The sequence below is a fragment of the Xyrauchen texanus genome, chromosome 47 (genome assembly GCF_025860055.1).
Source record: "Xyrauchen texanus isolate HMW12.3.18 chromosome 47, RBS_HiC_50CHRs, whole genome shotgun sequence".
NCBI lineage: Eukaryota > Metazoa > Chordata > Actinopteri > Cypriniformes > Catostomidae > Xyrauchen > Xyrauchen texanus.
The window spans coordinates 13,832,225-13,851,019 of NC_068322.1; the positions used below are offsets into that span (position 1 = coordinate 13,832,225).

Below are 18,795 nucleotides of genomic sequence, written 5' to 3' on the forward strand. Positions count from 1 at the left end.
GTCAGAATTTGTATCGACTGACTTCCTGTAAAAGTGTGATATCCACTGCAGTCTTGCTTTAAATGACACATTTGTTTATTCGGAGTGGCCAACTGCACCCCCCTCCATGCGTTATCATGCATCCATGCTCCCGTAAGCTTTTAGAGAGATTTGTTTATTTGTGTTGCGGCTGGTTTTGCAGCTTGCGATTGACCCCACCCAGTTTTCACAAGCGCTTCTGACAGCAGGCCTGCTTAGCAGGTCCCCTCTCAGTTAACATACTATTAGCATAATATTAGCATGTGTGGATTCGGGTGTTAATAGCTAGAGAAAAATGCTTCAAAAATCAATTTGATAAATTACAAATGGAGGCCATCGGGTGCAAGCGGTCTCTTCACATACCGATCAGTCATGCTGTTCAACAGATAGAGCAAAAACACAGTCCAAATGTCTGTAGAAAATGTTCCGATTCATCCAAAACTTTTAAAATGGTTCAAATTAAGTTTTTTTTTTTATTATTATTATATTTGTGATCCCACAATAATAAATAAAAGGTGAACGTCAATAAAAGTTAAGGAAAACTGTTGGGTGATACCACCCCTAAAAACAAAATTTACATGAAGAGAGTTCTTATAGGACCATTAAGATTTTTTTGCATTTTGACAAAGGGTTTGTTCACCCGAAAATGCTCTCATGAAATGCTCTCAGGATGCCATCCCAGATGTGTAGGACTTTCTTCAGCAGAACACAAACGGTACTTTTAGAAGAACATCTCAGCTCTGTAGGCCCATACAAATGTCTGCAAGTGAATGGGTGCCAAATATTTTGAAGCTCCAAAATCCACATTAGGGCAACATAAAAAGTACTCCAGATGACTCAGGTGGTTTAATCCATATCCTCAGAATGGATATGATGGGAAGGGCTGGACTGTGACGAGAAATCGTCCCGGGATTTTACATAGCAACTGGCACAAATGTTGAGCGGTTGTTCATTCGTTGTCCTTTTCATCATATTCTGGCGGCATTTTGTGGTACATTGTGCATGGCAGCTCATTTTAGCTTATTGCGCCCCTTTCAGACCATTTCGCACCAGACCCACCGGTTCGGGAAAATGCCCGGTATGCCAGATTACCAGTCCAGCCCTGGGTATGGGTGAGAAACGGAGCAATATTTAAGTCCTTTTTCCTTTCACTTAAACTTTCTCCTTCCATTTTTGATGAGTCACATTCTAAATGCATATCGCCCTCTACTGGACAGGGAGGAGAATATATGACACAAAAAAAAAAAATAATGACTTTAATATTAAAATATTGGAGTAGTTTCATCCTCACAAAACACACAAATGGAATACTTTACAACACTGAAAAAAAGATAATGCTGGTTGCAGTTAATAATTATCTGCAATCAATGGAAACCTTATGTGCAAATGAGTCATATCGTTTGCCAGTGACAAAGGTCTTCAAGTGTGCAGTTTGTGAATGACTACTGCAGGTAAAGACATTTAAAAAAATACTTAGTAGCCTACATGAAAAACATAAAATGTACTGTGGCATTACCATGTTTTTTGCACATGTACCTGAAAAATACCATGCAATACCATGCAAATAAGATAGTATGTGAATATGGTAATCATATAGTGAAGTACCAGGGTATTCTTTGAATTAACATGAAGTACCATGTAAATACAATAGTATATGAATATAGTAACCATATGCCAAAGTACCATGGTATTATTTGAAGTACTTTGGTCAGATGGCCACTTCCACAACTCGAACAGGTCAAGATAGGCCTCCGGATCGTCATTTGACCCCATATTCATTAGGGTTATGGGGGAAGTGTCTCCGGGTGGCGCTGGTCGCAGCCAACCAGCTCCGGAAAACCAGCTGGCCCTCCGATTGGGCCTGGAGCAGGAGTTGGAAGTGCTGTTCCAGCTCCAGGCATAACTCCATGAGGGCTTGATGCTGGGTCTGCTGGATGTTGGCGAGGGGATTGATAACTTCGCCCAGAGGTGAAGATTCCATAACAGCGTTGTCCTCCAAAATTGCGGGTTTCGGAACCACTGTAGTAGGATCAGTTATTTTGGGAAATATAGGAGTCAGGAGACAACGAAGCAGTGCAGGCAAGTCTTTTATTTTCTGCCTTTGTGTTCTTGGATTTCTTTAATGCACTCAATTCACATAGATTCACCACACTCAATAAGATAACAAAAACTATTTAGATAAACTCAGTAAGCGTCGAGTTCCTGCTCTCTCTCTCTCTAACTGATGCGGCTATTAAGTCTCCCTCTGCCATCACTATAACAAGAGACAGGTGTTAGAGATAATTACAACCCAGGTGACAAGCCTTACCACTCTCACTCTCTCTCTCTCTCTCTCCCACAGACAGACACATGATCACTCCCCCATCACTACATACACTTCATTTTCTTAATGCAAAAAATACTTCCTTATTTTAATCTTTAACTTCTAGGTGAAACATCAACCCCAATATTTCTTCATGAGATTCAACCACAAACAAAATTAACAGAACAAAGAGCTTTCCATAACACGAGTGTACCTGAATTATACACAAGAGCTGGCAAATATAGAAATAGGGTACAACAGGGCTATAGGCTCCCATTAAGGAAATGTGGCTTTTTCTGGTCACAAAATGTATCAAGGTCAAAAAATTTATTTATTTTTTATTGAAAATTGATGGAGCAACATAATTTGAGTGAAAATAAATAATAACAGAAGGATGTTTATATTAAAAAATCTTTAGGGACCATACTTAGGGTAAAAGGCTCACTCACTTGGGGTAAAAGGCCCCTTAGGGATTTAAAGTGATATCATGTAGATATGGGGCAATAGTTATAGTGCAATATTAACCTAAAATCTTAATTTTGAGACAGCAAGATGCTTTTTTGTGTAACAAATTAAGATAATGCTTACTCAAAATAAGTACTTCAGATAAAAGTCAACCATTTCCTGTTCATTTCAAACACATTTGGCATTTCATTACATCTGAACGTATTCTATTAACAAACTCATTTATTATGATTGGAGTCAATATGAGCCCACTTTGAACCTTTTTTCATAACAAATCTATTCCCCCACTTTAAGAAAAACAATGTGTTTAATTGGGGCCTTTAGCTCCTGCAACAGGGGGCTTTTTATCCCAAATACAATCCTTACACTTATAGGACAGTTATTGGAATAAATGTTTGATTTAATGATCTTAAATTAATCTGAAAATTATAAATAAGTATATTATCTCAAAATAAATTTGTTAATTTCAGGAATTTTCATTAGCATAAATTGCAACATTTAAAAAAATTATAAAAATTACATCAAATTGTCTCAGAATCAACCTTTATACTCCACATGCAAAGACTCATGGATCAGGAACATTTTCCAGTGTATAGTGACAAAAGTGGTTGTTTTTGTTGTTATTTAGTGTTTTGGGAGAAAATAAAGTCAATGGAGCCTTTTACCCCACAGAGCCTTTGTTGTATGCTACCCTATCACATAAATAAAGGGACAGAGACATAAGACGCAGACGCCTCTGAAAGACGCAGTAAAGAAAAAAAAGATATAATGTGAATGAGTGTTCATGTGAAGGGAAGGAGGGGTGGGGAAGGCCAGCTGTTGATGAAGTCACTGAATGTGAACAAACGTAATGTGTCGTCTGTAAGGGGAAATGTGTCGAAGCTGACTGGAGCAGCCTTAGGCTCTGCTATTCCTCTCAATCCCATGCTTGTCTCTCAACTAAGGCTAAACTGACGCTAAACAGCAGAACAAACCAACTACAGCTGTGTTTTCAGGTCCAAAAAATCCCCAGACCACACAAACTGTTTTCTCATGCTTTACAGGCCACACGATTGACACAGACGCATGAAAACAATGCAAACATTCACATACGTTCTCCATTTAAAGGAGATATTAAAAAAAGACATCTCACAAGCAGTTGGTTTCAATCTGGACTGGCTATTTGACATTTTGGGAAGTTGACATGTCCCGTGGTTAGACATACTATACTCCATCTAAAACTATAACATAATTACAATAATTCTTTTGTAATTATGTTGCATGTTTTTTATGACCTCACATTGCATGGAGTGTTTGAACTTTTAAAAATAATTTAAATCACACTACATGACCGTTTAAAATAAACTAGTGAAAGTGGGAAAACATTTTTTTTTTTTTACCTAAAATCTTAATGTGGATAAAAAGTAATTGCACATGTTGTTTATTTTATTTCTGTCAATATATGAAGATTTTCTCAGGTTTTCTGACATTTGGTCTTTTAGTGGCAGCTGTATGTATTTGGCCCTTGTGATGTTGCACTGCACACACGCTAATGTTTTGCCTTTGTAGTGCAAGTGTAGATATGTTTGGTTTTGGTAGTGTTAAGGTGTTGTGTGCATGTACATTTGTCTGTCAGTGGTAATGTGTGTGATTGTGTGCATGTGTGTGTGTGTTTGTGTGCATGTGTGTGTGTGTTGAAGTTCTGAGTACTCTCTAATCCCCCCCCCCTCTTCATGAATACATTAGCGGAGTGTCTTAAACTCAGCTTAGCTGCCGGCTCTGGAGGCACATCACATCCTATTACCTACTTTAAATCATTAATGTGACATCGTTTTCACTCAATCTCCAAACACCCACGCTTCAAATCTGCACATTTCACTGAGCTGTCGCACAAGCGCTCTAAAACACACACACACACACACACACACACACACACACACACACACACACACACACACACACACACACACACACACACACACACACACACACACACACACGCATGCATGGTAAATGTAAAAATACATAAGCTAGCATGAGCTTACAAACATGTAAAAACAGTAAATACACACTATGAATTATGCTAATTGCTAGCTTCAGATGAGGTTGTTACCTCGGTGAAAACATTTAGCCTTGTTTTTTTTCCAGCACTCAGCAGAGACTGAGATGCAGACAGCAAGAAAGATATCACAAGAAATCAGATATAAGATTGTCTCATACTGCACACACACACACACACACACACACACACACACACACACACACACACACACACTGTACAGTCACAAAACACTCCACATTCAGTATTAGCTACAGGCAAAAAATCTAATAATTTCAGTGCCACAAGCTACTTCACTTAAACACTTAAAGACTAAATTTTCCAGCCCACTTTGGCTGTGCTTAAATGAAAATTTGGAATACTTAACTCCCTCTCAGACAAACACTCATGACAGCAGCACACACCCACCGGAGACGAAACACATTACAGTGCTGGAAAAAGACAAGTGCTTTAAACCCAGCAGCATTTACAAATGCACTGAGATTAACAGATCACACTGAATTATGCAAAGCATGTGATTTTGAAAGACCTTTTGTTGTTGATTATTAGATCAGAAATTTGATTGGATGTGACTGCAATGAACTCTGCACAGCTGGCCTTCTGATTGGTGGAAAACTAAGGCACACTGCTCTTGATTAACATAAAGTATCCAGTAAAATTACTATGTGGCATGTAACAACCTATTTTTTAAGCAGCCTTGGATTTGGAAGTATTTTGTTTTAAAACTTTAAAGTTTTCTAAGCCTTGAACCAAACCAACCAGCTCTGAGATTTATCACAACATTATAACCTTTGATTCGACGCAAATAAACTAATTGAAAATTTGAAAAAAATATAAAGGTACACTGTCCTTATCTCTTATGAACAACTCATCCCATGCAAATAATTGGATGTAATTGGATCAGCAACAATGGAACAATGTAAAACAATCGACTTTTGAGTCATTTTAAGTATAAAAAATATATTTAAATATATATTTAAAGTTTTTTAAATTGCATGAGGAGATTCAATCATGGAATTCACAATGATTTATAGGAGTGATTTGTGTTTCCATGGCAACAGCGACTTCACTGATTGGTGGATCTTGCTTAAGGATTGTGGGTAGTGTAGTTTTTCACTTGAAATACAACATGACATTTTCAAATATATTGTAGAAATCACAACTTTCATGGTATGTTGTGGTATGTATCACAAATTATGGTCGGTCAGTCACTAAAAACACATTTCCCAATGGAGGACCCCCCCCCCCCGAAATGGTAACTTCTATTTTGTATATTTTTTACTTAATTTAATGCCATGTCAGTGCTCTGATTGGACAGCACAGCTGTCCTGTTATTTTGACTACAATCCAGACACTCTATGTGCACACAAAAGTAAAATTTTTATTTATTTGGGAGCTTTAATCGTATGACAACACATTGGACAGTTCTTTATTTTAATGGCAAAAGTTATTTAAAAATGAACCGAGCAAATTAGTAAATCAGATTAGAACGTATTTTCTAATATTAAAGAAAATCTTAGACCACCTACTTGAGTGAGAGTGCTCAAGACAAATCTTTAAGATTTGTTAACAATACTGTGTAATTCATGCAGTCTCCTATAAATATTTGTAATCTTAGCAGGTATCATACTGTCCAGTATGACGTACATCATTCCAGACAAATACTGTGATGTCCAACACTGGCTATTCCCTTTGTAGAGAAGTTCTTGGATGAAAGAGTATGTCCTTGATGTGTTCACAAATAAGGGTAGAGACAGTAAGAGTGCATTGTGGTACTTTTCGCAGGGTTCCCACACTGTTTGTGCAATGAAATTTCAAGATTATTTCAGTTGTTTGCAGTTACTGGATCAGGACTTTTGAAAATAATTTTATCAAGATAACTGAAACAAACATTTTGGCCAGACACCAACCCTCAAAATGTATATATTTAAATGATTATACTTAAAATGACATGCAAACATCTCCAATAAGACAAGAAAAACTGAAATTTGATTGTGTCCAAGAAATTTTGCTTTCAAGTTTTTAGCGCATAATACTTGCAGCCCAAAACTTTATTTAAATAAAAAATACATTTGTAGGTAATTCTCTATATAAATGATCATTCCATGACTTTTCCCCCCGTTATACAGGTGAAACTCGAAAAATTGGAATATCGTGCAGAAGTTCATTAATTTCAGTAATTCAACTTAAAAGGTGAAACTAATATATTATATAGACTCATTACAAGCAAAGTAAGATATTTCAAGCCTTTATTTGATATAATTTTGATGATTATGGCTTACAGCTTATGAAAACCCCAAATTCAGAATCTCAGAAAATTAGAATATTACATGAAATCAATAAAAAAAAGGATTTTAAATACAGAAATGTCTGCCCTCTGAAAAGTATAATCATGCATATGTACTCAGTACTTGGTTTGGGCCCCTTTGCATTAATTACTGCCTCAATGCGGCGTGGCATGGATGCTATCAGCCTGTGGCACTGCTGAGGTGTTATGGAAGACCAAGATGCTTCAATAGCGGCCTTCAGCTCTTCTGCATTGTTTGGTCTCATGCCTCTCATCTTTCTCTTGGCAATGCCCCATAGATTCTCTATGGGGTTCAGGTCAGGCGAGTTTGCTGGCCAATCAAGCACAGTAATACCATGGTCATTGAACCAGGTTTTGGTACTTTTGGCAGTGTGGGCAGGTGCCAAGTCCTACTGGAAAATGAAGTCAGCATCTCCATAAAGCTTGTCTGCTGAAGGAAGCATGAGGTGCTCTAAATTGTCCCGGTAGACGGCTGTGTTGACTCTGGACTTAATAAAGCACAGTGGACCAACACCAGCCGATGACATGGATCCCCAAACCAACACAGACTGTGGAAACTTCACACTGGACTTCAAGCATCTTGGATTGTGTGCCTCTCCATTCTTCCTCCAGACTCTGGGAACTTGGTTTCCAAATGAGATGCAAAATTTGCTCTCATCAGAAAAGAGGACTTTGGACCACTGAGCAACAGACCAGTTCTTTTTTTCTTTAGCCCAGGTAAGACGTTTGACATTTGAAGCCCATGTCCAGGACCCGTCTGTGTGTGGTGGCTCTTGATGCAGTAATTCCAGCCTCAGTCCACTCCTTGTGAAGCTCCCCCACACATTTGAATGGCCTTTTCCTGACAATCCTCTCCAGGCTACGGTCATCCCTGCTGCTTGTGCACCTTTTTCTTCCACACTTTTCCCTTCCACTTAACTTTCTATTAATGTGCTTTGATACAGCACATTGAGAACATCCAACTTCTTTTGCAATTACCTTTTGAGGCTTTCCCTCCTTGTGGAGTGTGTCAATGATGGTTTTCTGCACAACTGTCAGGTCAGCAGTCTTCCCCATGATTGTGAATTCAACTGAACCAGACTGAGAGACCATTTAAAGGCTCAGGAACCCTTTGCAGGTGTTTAGCTGATTAGAGTGTGACACTTTGAGCCTACAATACTGAAACTTTTCACAATATTCTAATTTTCTGAGATTCTGAATTTGGGGTTTTCATAAGCTGTAAGCCATAATCATCAAAATTATATCAAATAAAGGCTTGAAATATCTTACTTTGCTTGTAATGAGTCTATATAATATATTAGTTTCACCTTTTAAGTTGAATTACTGAAATTAATGAACTTTTGCACGATATTCTAATTTTTCGAGTTTCACCTGTATTTCCAGGTTGGTTTCTGAAAGAGAGTGGGAACCATGTCTGACTGGAGTTGCATCTCTGAGTTGGGATCAAACACTATTCAGTGGTACATTGGAATTATTGAGTTTGTGAGTTGTGTAAGGACAGAAAAAGGAGTCACAGACACACGGTAGAGATACAGAACACGTTGCTGTTTTTATTTGAGCCTTGACTGGCAGTAATACTGAAAAACGTCAACTTAGAACAGATGGTGGTAACCCACGGCTTGCTTTTTTTTCTTTTTTTCCATAAGAGTTCAGTAACTCTTGCTTTTATTGTGGCATGAATAACATCAATAAAAGAGAGAAAGAAATATACAACTTATATTACACTGTGTTATGAACAAAATATAAATCTATAACTCTATGCTATATTTACATAATTATCTTTCTCGATTTTCAAGTTGAGATGGTAAGATAAGTATCTAAGTACTTTTTGTTTGTCGTCGTTTAATATTGTTTTGCGCTCCACACATGACTTTGATTGTCTTATCTATTATTGTTCATAATACAGGTAATCATCATTGTCACAATCTTCAAATTCATCTCATATTTATGTGTATATAAAACCATGATGTTACCGTGTCGACAGATAACTGACACAATGTGACCCTGTATGATAAACCAGCCAGTCCTTCCTCTAGCATATGTGTCCGATTAATAGGATTGTGGGAATTTCTACATAAGAAAACATGGTCACACCAGATGGCTGCTATTTTATGATTGTGACATCACCATTCTGTGTTTGATTGACAGAGGGAGACATAGTGTGGAGCTAAAACAATTCTGGAGTCTAACAGATAGAAATATGGCCATTCACTGGAGCTTCACTGGAATCAGACAATCTGACTACTAATTCAGAAAGGTTCTGTGTTTAGATTCAAGAGTCAGATGCTCTGAATTGTAACCCTGATCTGAACTGTACTTTAAAACACAGTAGGTATACAAACGCATTAGTCCAAACCAATGATGTTCCAATGAATCGTAAGAGGATGACAAACCTCAGTAAACAAGATCCACGCTCATTCTGTTCAATATCAACAGGGGTATAATATAATTTTCTTTATCTTTAGTAAAAAGAAAAAGAGATGTCAACAGATAGGAACCTAAACTTCACATTATACATAAACCATTACAAATAAAAGTATCATGTTCTTCTTATGTTTTTCTCTGAGTATCCAGAGTCCTAGTGCTTTAAGAAATGTGTTTGGAGTTCATGAATGATGCACGGATGAGAAAAGAAAATGATAAAAAAAGAGAAGAGTCTCTTTTCCTTCATGTCAGCAGTTCACCGTGACCACTTTCTCAGAGATATACCAGCGTCAAAACAGGATTAATAAAAAAACAAAAATAAAAAACTGGAAAAAAAATTCAAATAAAATGAAACATACTGAGATCTAAATAACTACCCAGCTAAATATAATGCTTTATCAAGCGCAGTTTCCATACGATCATAAAAAAAATCCAACTGGAGAAAATAATAAATTAAACTGTACATAACTTACTAAACTTAGGAAATGCTGCCTATTCTTATAATTAATGTTAATAATATTATTACACTAGAGGATGTTTAATGAAAATAAAATACAGTATTTGCAAATACAAACTAAAACATTGACATGCAGAGTCTGAAACAGCTCCTCTCAACCTCGACAGCAGAGTGACGCTGACATGGAGTCAAACACAAATATAAATGACTGTTACAGACAGAGCTGGATCTGACTGAACCAAAAAATAATAATAATAGACTAAGTCGAATGCATTTGGTAAGATTGAGTGTTAAAGTGTAAATTATGTCTCTAGCAAAGCAAATATACTATTTGTATATTGTATTAAATGTATGCAATCTGAATATATCATTTGATTTGTGCTGTGTAGGGCTTTTAAGTGCAAAAGAATCATATTAATCATTTTTGTTTTCCAGTAAAAATCCATAATAATAGCTAAATTTATTTGAGAAGAAAATTGTGTAAGATAATAATCAAGATATATTCTCTGAAAACAAATCTTACACAATAAAACACTTTTATTTCACAACTTTTTACTGGAAAACAAGTTTTACTGGTTTTTACCGAATACGAAAAAAATAATTTTTTTTTTTCTTTTTTTTTTTCTGTGTAGAAGTATAGGAGAGCAGACAGCGAGAGATGTATCTGGCTGATGTTCACTAAACAGCTTGTGTTTCTCTCCCATCCAGCTGCCCGCTCATGCCCACACCAGGCCAGTGAGAGGCTGGCAATGTAGTTACAGTTAGGGCAGCCGTCAATCAAATGGCATTGCTGTGCCAACAGCAGCCACACAGGTGCATAAGATGGAGTGGGACAGTGTAAGCCACACAGGGAGCAAATCACTGCTGGCACGACTCTGAAACTCTTTTTCTCCTCCTTCAATATGCCATTCAAGCACAGGCTCTTCAGAAAAAAGAAAGAAAGAAAGAAAGAAAAAGAAAGACAAAAATAAGTATTAAGAAGGAAGGAAGTAGGATGCAAGGAAGGAAAGTATGATGAAGCAAAGAAGGAAAGGTGTAAGCAAAAAAAGGAAGGGAGGAGGAAGAAAAGAAGGAAGAAAAGAAGTAGGAAGGAACGAAGGAATGAAGCGTGGCACATGTCCGATCTACCTCATTTTGTGATGCTCTGCACTAATGCAGTGCCAATATTAAATGTTTGGTTTACTTTCGCATGTCTCTGTCTGCTGTATTACATACTGTATACTGTATATTGAATGCTTTTAAATGTTCATATGACCAGCACATCAACCGTCTACATGTAATAAAAATAAACTTAAAATCTATGAAAGGCGCATTCATCCACACACATGTAAGGAATTACAAACTTAACGAAATGTGCACGCATACAATGATTCAGCTCGAGGCCTCACTCTCCTCGACAACCATCGCCATCTCAGCTGTTCACCAAACACAAAGTTTGTGCTATCTCATAAAGTTTGTCTCCACACCTGAGAGAGAGACACGTCGATGTCCAGAGACACAGAGAAGAGGAAAAAGTAAAAGTGTGTCAAGAGGAAAAGATGTGAGGAAGGAGGGATTGTCTGTCATCCAGCATTTGTTCAGACTCCTGAGTGAAGGGAATTGAGTCCTCCCTTCCATCCTTTCGTCCAAAAGAAAAGACATCGTTGACTGTGAGAGGACATGGACATGAGGGTGACAGAAAGATTCAGAAAATAGGAAATGTTTGTCGTGACTCCTGTCAGGTGCTTTTACGGTGAAGAGGAAAATAAATGTATTTTTTTCTCTACTAAAACTGTAGCACAAAAACAACAAAATCACATTCACAAGCCACTTGTTGGCACTGTGTACCTGAGTGAGAATATTATAGAACCAAGAAAAAAGCTGTTTTAAAAGTGTCTTTTTAGAAACATACAGGTCCACCATTTTAAAGTGTCTATGATAGGTCAACTGACAGGTCCGTGTTTTCATTTTGTAATAAATGTCTCATTAACAAACTGGTCACAATTTTTCCTGTTGTCGTAGCTTACTCGTGATTCAATACGAACTTGCCGTAGTATGTTCGCTCCGGAGTCAAATGCCAAGTTTTGCACTTCCTCTACAAGACCCTCCTTTTCATGTAACAGTCATTTTGATTGACAGGTCCTGTGCTTTGCTGCATTATCGAGACTCCCGTGGGAGGGACTTGGCTCTGGAGGAGTCCTGATTGGAAGGTGTATGGGGACGGAACAAAGTTTTGTTGTGTAAGATGCATGTTAATGGCTGAGATGGCTGTGACTGGCATGTTTACTGAGCGATGTGGTTCTCGCTGTCACTGCCATAGTCGGCGTCATCGTCTTCGTAGTCAAAGTCATCATATGCGTCACCGTTGCCGCCGTCCATTCGGAGATCCTCCACCTTCACTCGAGGCCGCTCCCCTTTGTGGGCACTGAGGTATGAGTGCTGGCTGATGGGCGGGGCATGTTCAGGGCTACTGGACATGCTTGAGTGCTCAGAGGGAATCTGTGGAGATGGCATTCCTGCCATCGAGAGTGTGTTCGGGTACACAACACCCGCTGAGGACAAGGGCAACTGGGTCTGCTGCCTATAGTATAACAAATACACAATCTGTTAGTATGGTGTGGGTAAAAATATTCAGCATGCTGTTACCTTAATATGTAAACTTTACAAACAGGCATTAATGGATTGCTCATCACTTTGACTTACTTTCATCTTACTTCAATAAACCCTTGCTAAAGGGTGTTCACTCAAACATTTTTATTCTGTCAACATTTACTCATCCTTATGTTATTCCAAACCTGTATGATTTTCTTCATTTTGTGACACAAGAGGAGATTTTGAAGAGTGTTGACAACATGTCGGCTGCTCTTTAATCCAATCAATGACAGCAAATGGTGACTAACAAGGCCTAATATTCTGTTTTACATTTAGTAAGGGTCCTGCTCCACAGAAGCACATATTAATCATCAAATATGTTCTGATTGGCTGTGACTGTGTGTCGTAGCGTTGCATTTTTGCTTTCAGTGAGTTAAGACAAATTCTAAAATAATAAAAAATAAAAACCAATAAGAAACTCACCCTACAGTGAAATACTGCCGCATTTCCTGTCTGCGGTTGCGCATGATGGCCTTGTATTCGCCGATGCGCAGTTTCTTGCCATCCACCAGGCAGGTGCGTTTGGGCCTTGGTTTGTATTTGTAGTCAGGGTATTTTTCTAGGTGCTGCTTACTAAGACGGGCCTGTTCTTCATAGTATGGCTGCTTTTCCAGGTTTGTCATGGACTTCCAGCGAGAACCTGAAAGAACAATGAGCTGTTAAAGAACAAATGCACACCTCACATAGATGCACATGCATAATTCACATTTTAACTGAACTGCCAGGTATGGCAGTTCACACTTTGCTCTAAGAGAGGGTTTTTGTTTGGTCTTATGAGTACCTTTGAGAGGGGTTTATGTCAAACAGAGCAGAATTGAGTGTGCTCTCTGCCCTTAAAAACATGCACTCACACTTACACACACACACACACTGGTGACATGCGTCATTATCCCAGGTGAAAGTGGGTTAAGTGGGCCACTAACACACTCCAACTAATTATCAGAGCTCAATAGGTGTACCTGTGTCCTTTATTTCTCATTAACACAGGCCTGTTAACACACATACATCCACACACTAGCACACACACGCAGGATCCAAAATTAATGCACTTATTCACCAAATTGGCTTTGGCGAAAAAATAAAACAGCTCACGACAAACTTTAATAGGAACTGCACCATAATGCGTGATTTTAATTGAATTGCAACATTGATAGTCTGGCTGTCACTAATATAACTGATGCGAAGAGGCTGTCATGTGTTGATTAGATCAGACAACACAACAGTAGTCGCATATACAACAGGCAGGGAGGCACTCGCTTGAGGAATCTACATGCCCTGGCAAGAAAATTGTTGTTATGGAGCTAGAAACACCTGCTATCTCTCAGAGCGACACATGTTTGAGACCTGTTGAACATTGGGGCGGATCTGTTGTCGAAGGGAAACCCTCACCCAGGAGAATGGAGACTCCACCCAGATATTGTACAACAGATATTGGACAAATATGGCCAGGTGGCTGTAGATCTGTTAGCCTCCAAGGAAAATGTGCATTGTCCGCTGTTCTTCTCACTGACGGAACAGGACGCTCGCTACATTAGGGGTAGATGCATTGCCACATCCCTGGCAAGAGACTCTGTTGTATGCTTTTCCACCAGTCAGTCTTATCTTCCTCATTCTGTCCAGAATCAGATCACAGAAGGGGATTGTACTTTTAATTGCTCCGTTATGGCCAGCGAGGCTGTAACCTATGCCCTTTTGGGCCAGTGCTACTGATTATATAGGTGCACTGGCCAGCAGCCTGTTTTAATCAAGCGTGATTGCATAGGGTTTCATGGATGACCACGCAAGGGGCGTGTCCCATAGTGAGATGTCTCACTCATCTCCCTAAAAGAACCAAGGTTAACTTGTGTGATGCTGTGAGTGACACTATGACCTGCGCTTAGTAACAAATGTATGCAAAGTAGTTTCATGGCCGTTAAGAAATATTTCAGTGCGGTACATTTTCACACTTCACCCAGGGGTGACAAAAGTTCATTTTGGACCCTGAACACAAACTATTGTCTATTTCCCAAAAACCTGTTGCAGGAGCTTGTGTGTTTTGGGCATTATGCATGTGTATGTGTGTGTGTGTGAACCTGTGTTGAATTTGCACAGTCCTACTGTATGTTTAATGGGAAAAAGCTGTCACCACTGGTCCTGACATGAAGCGCTGGAAAGGGAAAACTCCTTCTGTTAACAATTGAGAGAGCGGGCCTTATTAAAACCAGATTTCCCAGCGTTATAAAATGCTTAGGAGCTCTTTAAAATGTCAAACACAATCCCAGAGGTCTGGAGAAAATGTCAGACAGACTGGAGTGCTGGTTTAATGCATAATGAATTATATCATCATTGTTGGAGTCGGCCCTCTAGAGCGATTCATTAGGCAGTGGTTACACAATACAGTGCGGGAATGTCTATGTGTTTGTGTTGGGGAGGAAGAAAGGATGGGATTCTCTGTGTCTGTGGCAGGCTTCGCATCTCTTCCCAGTCTCTAAGTCCCACCCACTTTGAATGTACACACAAATCTCAGCCAATTATGGATAAGCAATCCAGTGTGTGCCAATTTAAACTGAATGAAGACACATTTCTATCAAAGGCCTAAAACTGCACAGCAAGAGCTAGTAAACCTGAAGTGGCTGGGTAAATTTACTATCGCTCTTTCTCTTTTATTGCAATACAGTACTCTCTGTCTCTCACCAAGGATCTTGCTGATATTAGAGTTGTGCATGTCAGGGAAAGCCTGTAGGATTTTCCTCCTCTCATCTTTAGCCCAGACCATGAAGGCATTCATGGGTCTCTTGATGTGCGGCTCACTGCTGCCACGCCCTCGAGCCTCTCTGAAGATCCGTGAGTCTGACACACTGGGACTTCCTGCATTACACATGAAATGCACGAATTAATAAAACATAGCGGTCAAGAATGCCTGTCAAGTCAACATGAAATGCCTTTCACAGCCCATTTTACTTAAGCACTGTAATGTATTTCTGAGTGACAAAAAAGGTGGAACTTGATTTGATAAAATCAGGAACTTGAGCCACATCCATACTAATCAGTTTTTGTTAGACACCTCTGTTTTCAGTTTCCTAACGTTATCAATTTCCTAAGTATCCAATAATGGAAAGAGTTTTCTAATTGCTCCCTTTTCAGTGGAGGATAACGGCATTCTAGTGTGGAAGGGAGGCATAAACGTAGTAAAAATAATGAGCTTTTAGACAAAATGTATTAGTGTCCTTGATTTTATCGATCATAAAATATATGCATTCCAAACTAGAATTGAGGTACTGTAGAACTTAATGTGGGTTTGCAATCAATTGTGAAGGACTCCTGAAACTTCATGGCTTTTTGTTAACATTATCCAATGGAACCTATGACCTATGTGATGTTAACTGAAATCTGAAGTTGTTTCAGAGGCAGAGCAAGTTATCAGACTTTGATTAAAAATCTTTGTTTCCTTTGGAATAATGCGCACAGATGAAAAGTTCACAATAACACCAGGAATGTGTATGTGACAGGGCGGAGGGTGATTTTACACACCCGGTCCCTGATCAGGCTAATCAAGACTCGGAGTGGGATAAAGGCCAACTGCGGATGGTGGTGCGACAGAGAGAGACTGTTTACGGTCAGCTGTCCTTCCTATGTGTGTGTGTTTGTATCTTTTGGTTTATTTCTTCATTAAACTATTATTTATATTGTCATGCCGGTTCTCGCCTCATCCTTTCCATTGTTCACTTTACAGCGTATTAAGAAGTAAGTAATGTTGATTTTGATTTCACATTGACTTTAAACTGGATTTTTGGATTACACAATCACATCAGTTGAGAGAGTATTTTATGGTATGCAGTAAAATAATATCTTACCATCAGAATCGCCACTAATGCCAAAGTCCATCATAGCGTGAGTGAACTTGCTCTCTTCAGACTGCTTTAACTGCTGGCTCAAGCTCTCCAGAGCTGCTTTATCCTACACAAACCAATCCATTTAGATTCATAATCGTCAAATCAGTACACATTCATCAAAATGAACTGACCAATCAAGTGCTTGGAAGTAGATACATAAAAGAAATCATGTGAAAATGCAAAAAGTGAGCTTATGTTTATCCATCATCTCCAAGCTGCGTGGAAGCAACCTGCAATCTATTTACACTCATTCTCTCTCTCTCTCTCTCTCTCTCTCTCACTCAGCCCTAAGGTCAATGCATTAGAGAGCACGAGTGCTCTAGAGATGAGAGCGGGCTGGACCGCATAGCCTCCTGGGTATTTATTACACCCAATAAAAAGAAGATTTAGTATGCATTTACATGGCTAATGTGGCCAGGCCACATATTTCAACACAACACCCCCATGCACTCTCTAAACATGCACACCCCTCCGTCACCCCCCCGGAGCTGCATCTGGGGCTTAATTAGTCAATTAGACTGCATCCTGAATCAACGCTATGTTTAAAACACAGTCCTCACCATTAGAGAGTGACCCAGGCCTTTTGCGACGCCATAATGAAATGCATTACACCATTTCACAGCCATCGAGATTTAATTGTTCAGACTGAGTTAGTGAGTGGGGTTTAAATGAATGTGTAATGGAGAGAGGATTTCTCCCTGGAGAGAGCAAGGAAGAGAGGGAGAGAAAGATGATCAGGTCTGATAATGTGACTACGACACCAAAACTACTTTGGCTTTGGATCAACAGTAAAACTTGCCTTAATCTCAAACACAATTGGCCTCGCTCATCTCACAAAATCCATTTAGCTTTGTGTCACACAAAAGGGTTTAGGAACAAGGCTCGGTTTGACCCTACCATGTGTTCATGGAGAACATGATGTTAAAAGGGCACAGCAGATTCACTTCTCTAACTCACAGAGTGAAGTTAATACAGAAAGGGGCAGTAATTATCTAAAATCAGGAGATAATGGCCAAACGAGGAAAACAAACATTAGAAGGGTTTTCTGAGGTGGACTAATGTCATGTAGGAGGGGAGGTCATGTAACAAAGAGAATTAGAGAGATAAAAAGACAAACGGGGAGAGAACAAGTTAGTTACACATTTAGGGGCCAAATTTTACAGTCACCAAGCATCTCAAGTGGCTCAGGTGAGAACATAAAACAGAGATATTCAGTTATATGGTAACTGCATAAGGAACTGCAACATTACGTTCAGTGTGTTTACATGCATGCCACTATGCTGATAACTACCAAAAATCATCTTATTAAAACATCTGAGAACGCAAGAAAGTTCATTAACATGAGACTTGAAATCATTGCATTATTCGCTGCTTTCGATGTCAAAAAGTGCTTGTTGGATAAGCCAGTTATGACCTTACCCCGACCAAGGAAAACCGTGACCTTACAAGTTGTTGGCTCATTAAGCATAATTGGTGCATGACTGAGCATGCAAATACATCAAATGTTTAAATCAATATCTTCAGATGCGATATGATAGGTGTGGGTGAGAAACAGAACAATATTTAAGCCTTTTTTTTTTACACTAAATCTCCAATTTAACTTTCGTTTTCAGATGTGAAAGTGAAACTAAACAGGCACCACATGTAACTTTTAGATGTAAAATTGAAAGTGGAGAATTAAAGTAACAAAAGACTTACATTTTGAACTATTACTCACCCACACCTATCATATTGCTTCTGAAGATATGGATTTAAACACTGGAGTCATATTGATTACTTCAGTTTCCTTTATGTGATTTTTTGAGCTATAAAAGTCTGATCACCATTCACTTGCAATGAATGGCCCTACAGAGCTGAAGAAAGTCATACACATATGGGATGGCATGACGGTGAGCAAATGATGATAGAATTTTTATTTTTGGGTGAACTGTCCCATCATTACCAGGTGTGGCAAAACACATCCACATCCTCTCTGACAGCACCAATCACTGATAATATTCTTTCATTTTCACAGTCACTTCACATGTGTGTTGCCCTCACGTTGACCGCAACTAATCTATTCCTTTTTGCAGCATTTAAATGTGTAGCTTTAATCAAAAATAACCCCTCTAAATGTGAGGAAAAATGCAGTGTGGAGGGCGAGTGTGTGTGTGTGTGTGTGTGTGTGTGTGTGTCTGTGTGTAAAGCTGTGGTCAGGGTAAAGTGCAGCTGATCTGTTGTAAATCATAATAAGGATAGAGTGCTTGGGAGATGTGGATTATTCCTAATGCACCTTCATTA

At 38.9% G+C, this 18,795-nt stretch overlaps 1 protein-coding gene across 4 annotated transcripts in view; it reads right to left on the reverse strand.

Annotated features, from left to right (window-relative positions):
* Positions 1–8,661: 8,661 nt before the first annotated feature.
* Positions 8,662–18,795, reverse strand: part of sox5 (SRY-box transcription factor 5) — a 293,062-nt gene continuing 282,928 nt past the window's right edge. For all 4 annotated transcript variants that reach the window (XM_052120818.1, XM_052120817.1, XM_052120819.1 and 1 more), the window contains 4 exons: positions 16,477–16,579; positions 15,317–15,490; positions 13,067–13,283; positions 8,662–12,572 (listed from right to left, as the gene is read on the reverse strand). In XM_052120818.1, the coding sequence (XP_051976778.1) occupies positions 12,275–12,572; positions 13,067–13,283; positions 15,317–15,490; positions 16,477–16,579 (792 nt within the window). In that variant the 3' untranslated portion in view covers positions 8,662–12,274. The remainder of the gene's footprint in view (positions 12,573–13,066; positions 13,284–15,316; positions 15,491–16,476; positions 16,580–18,795) is intronic.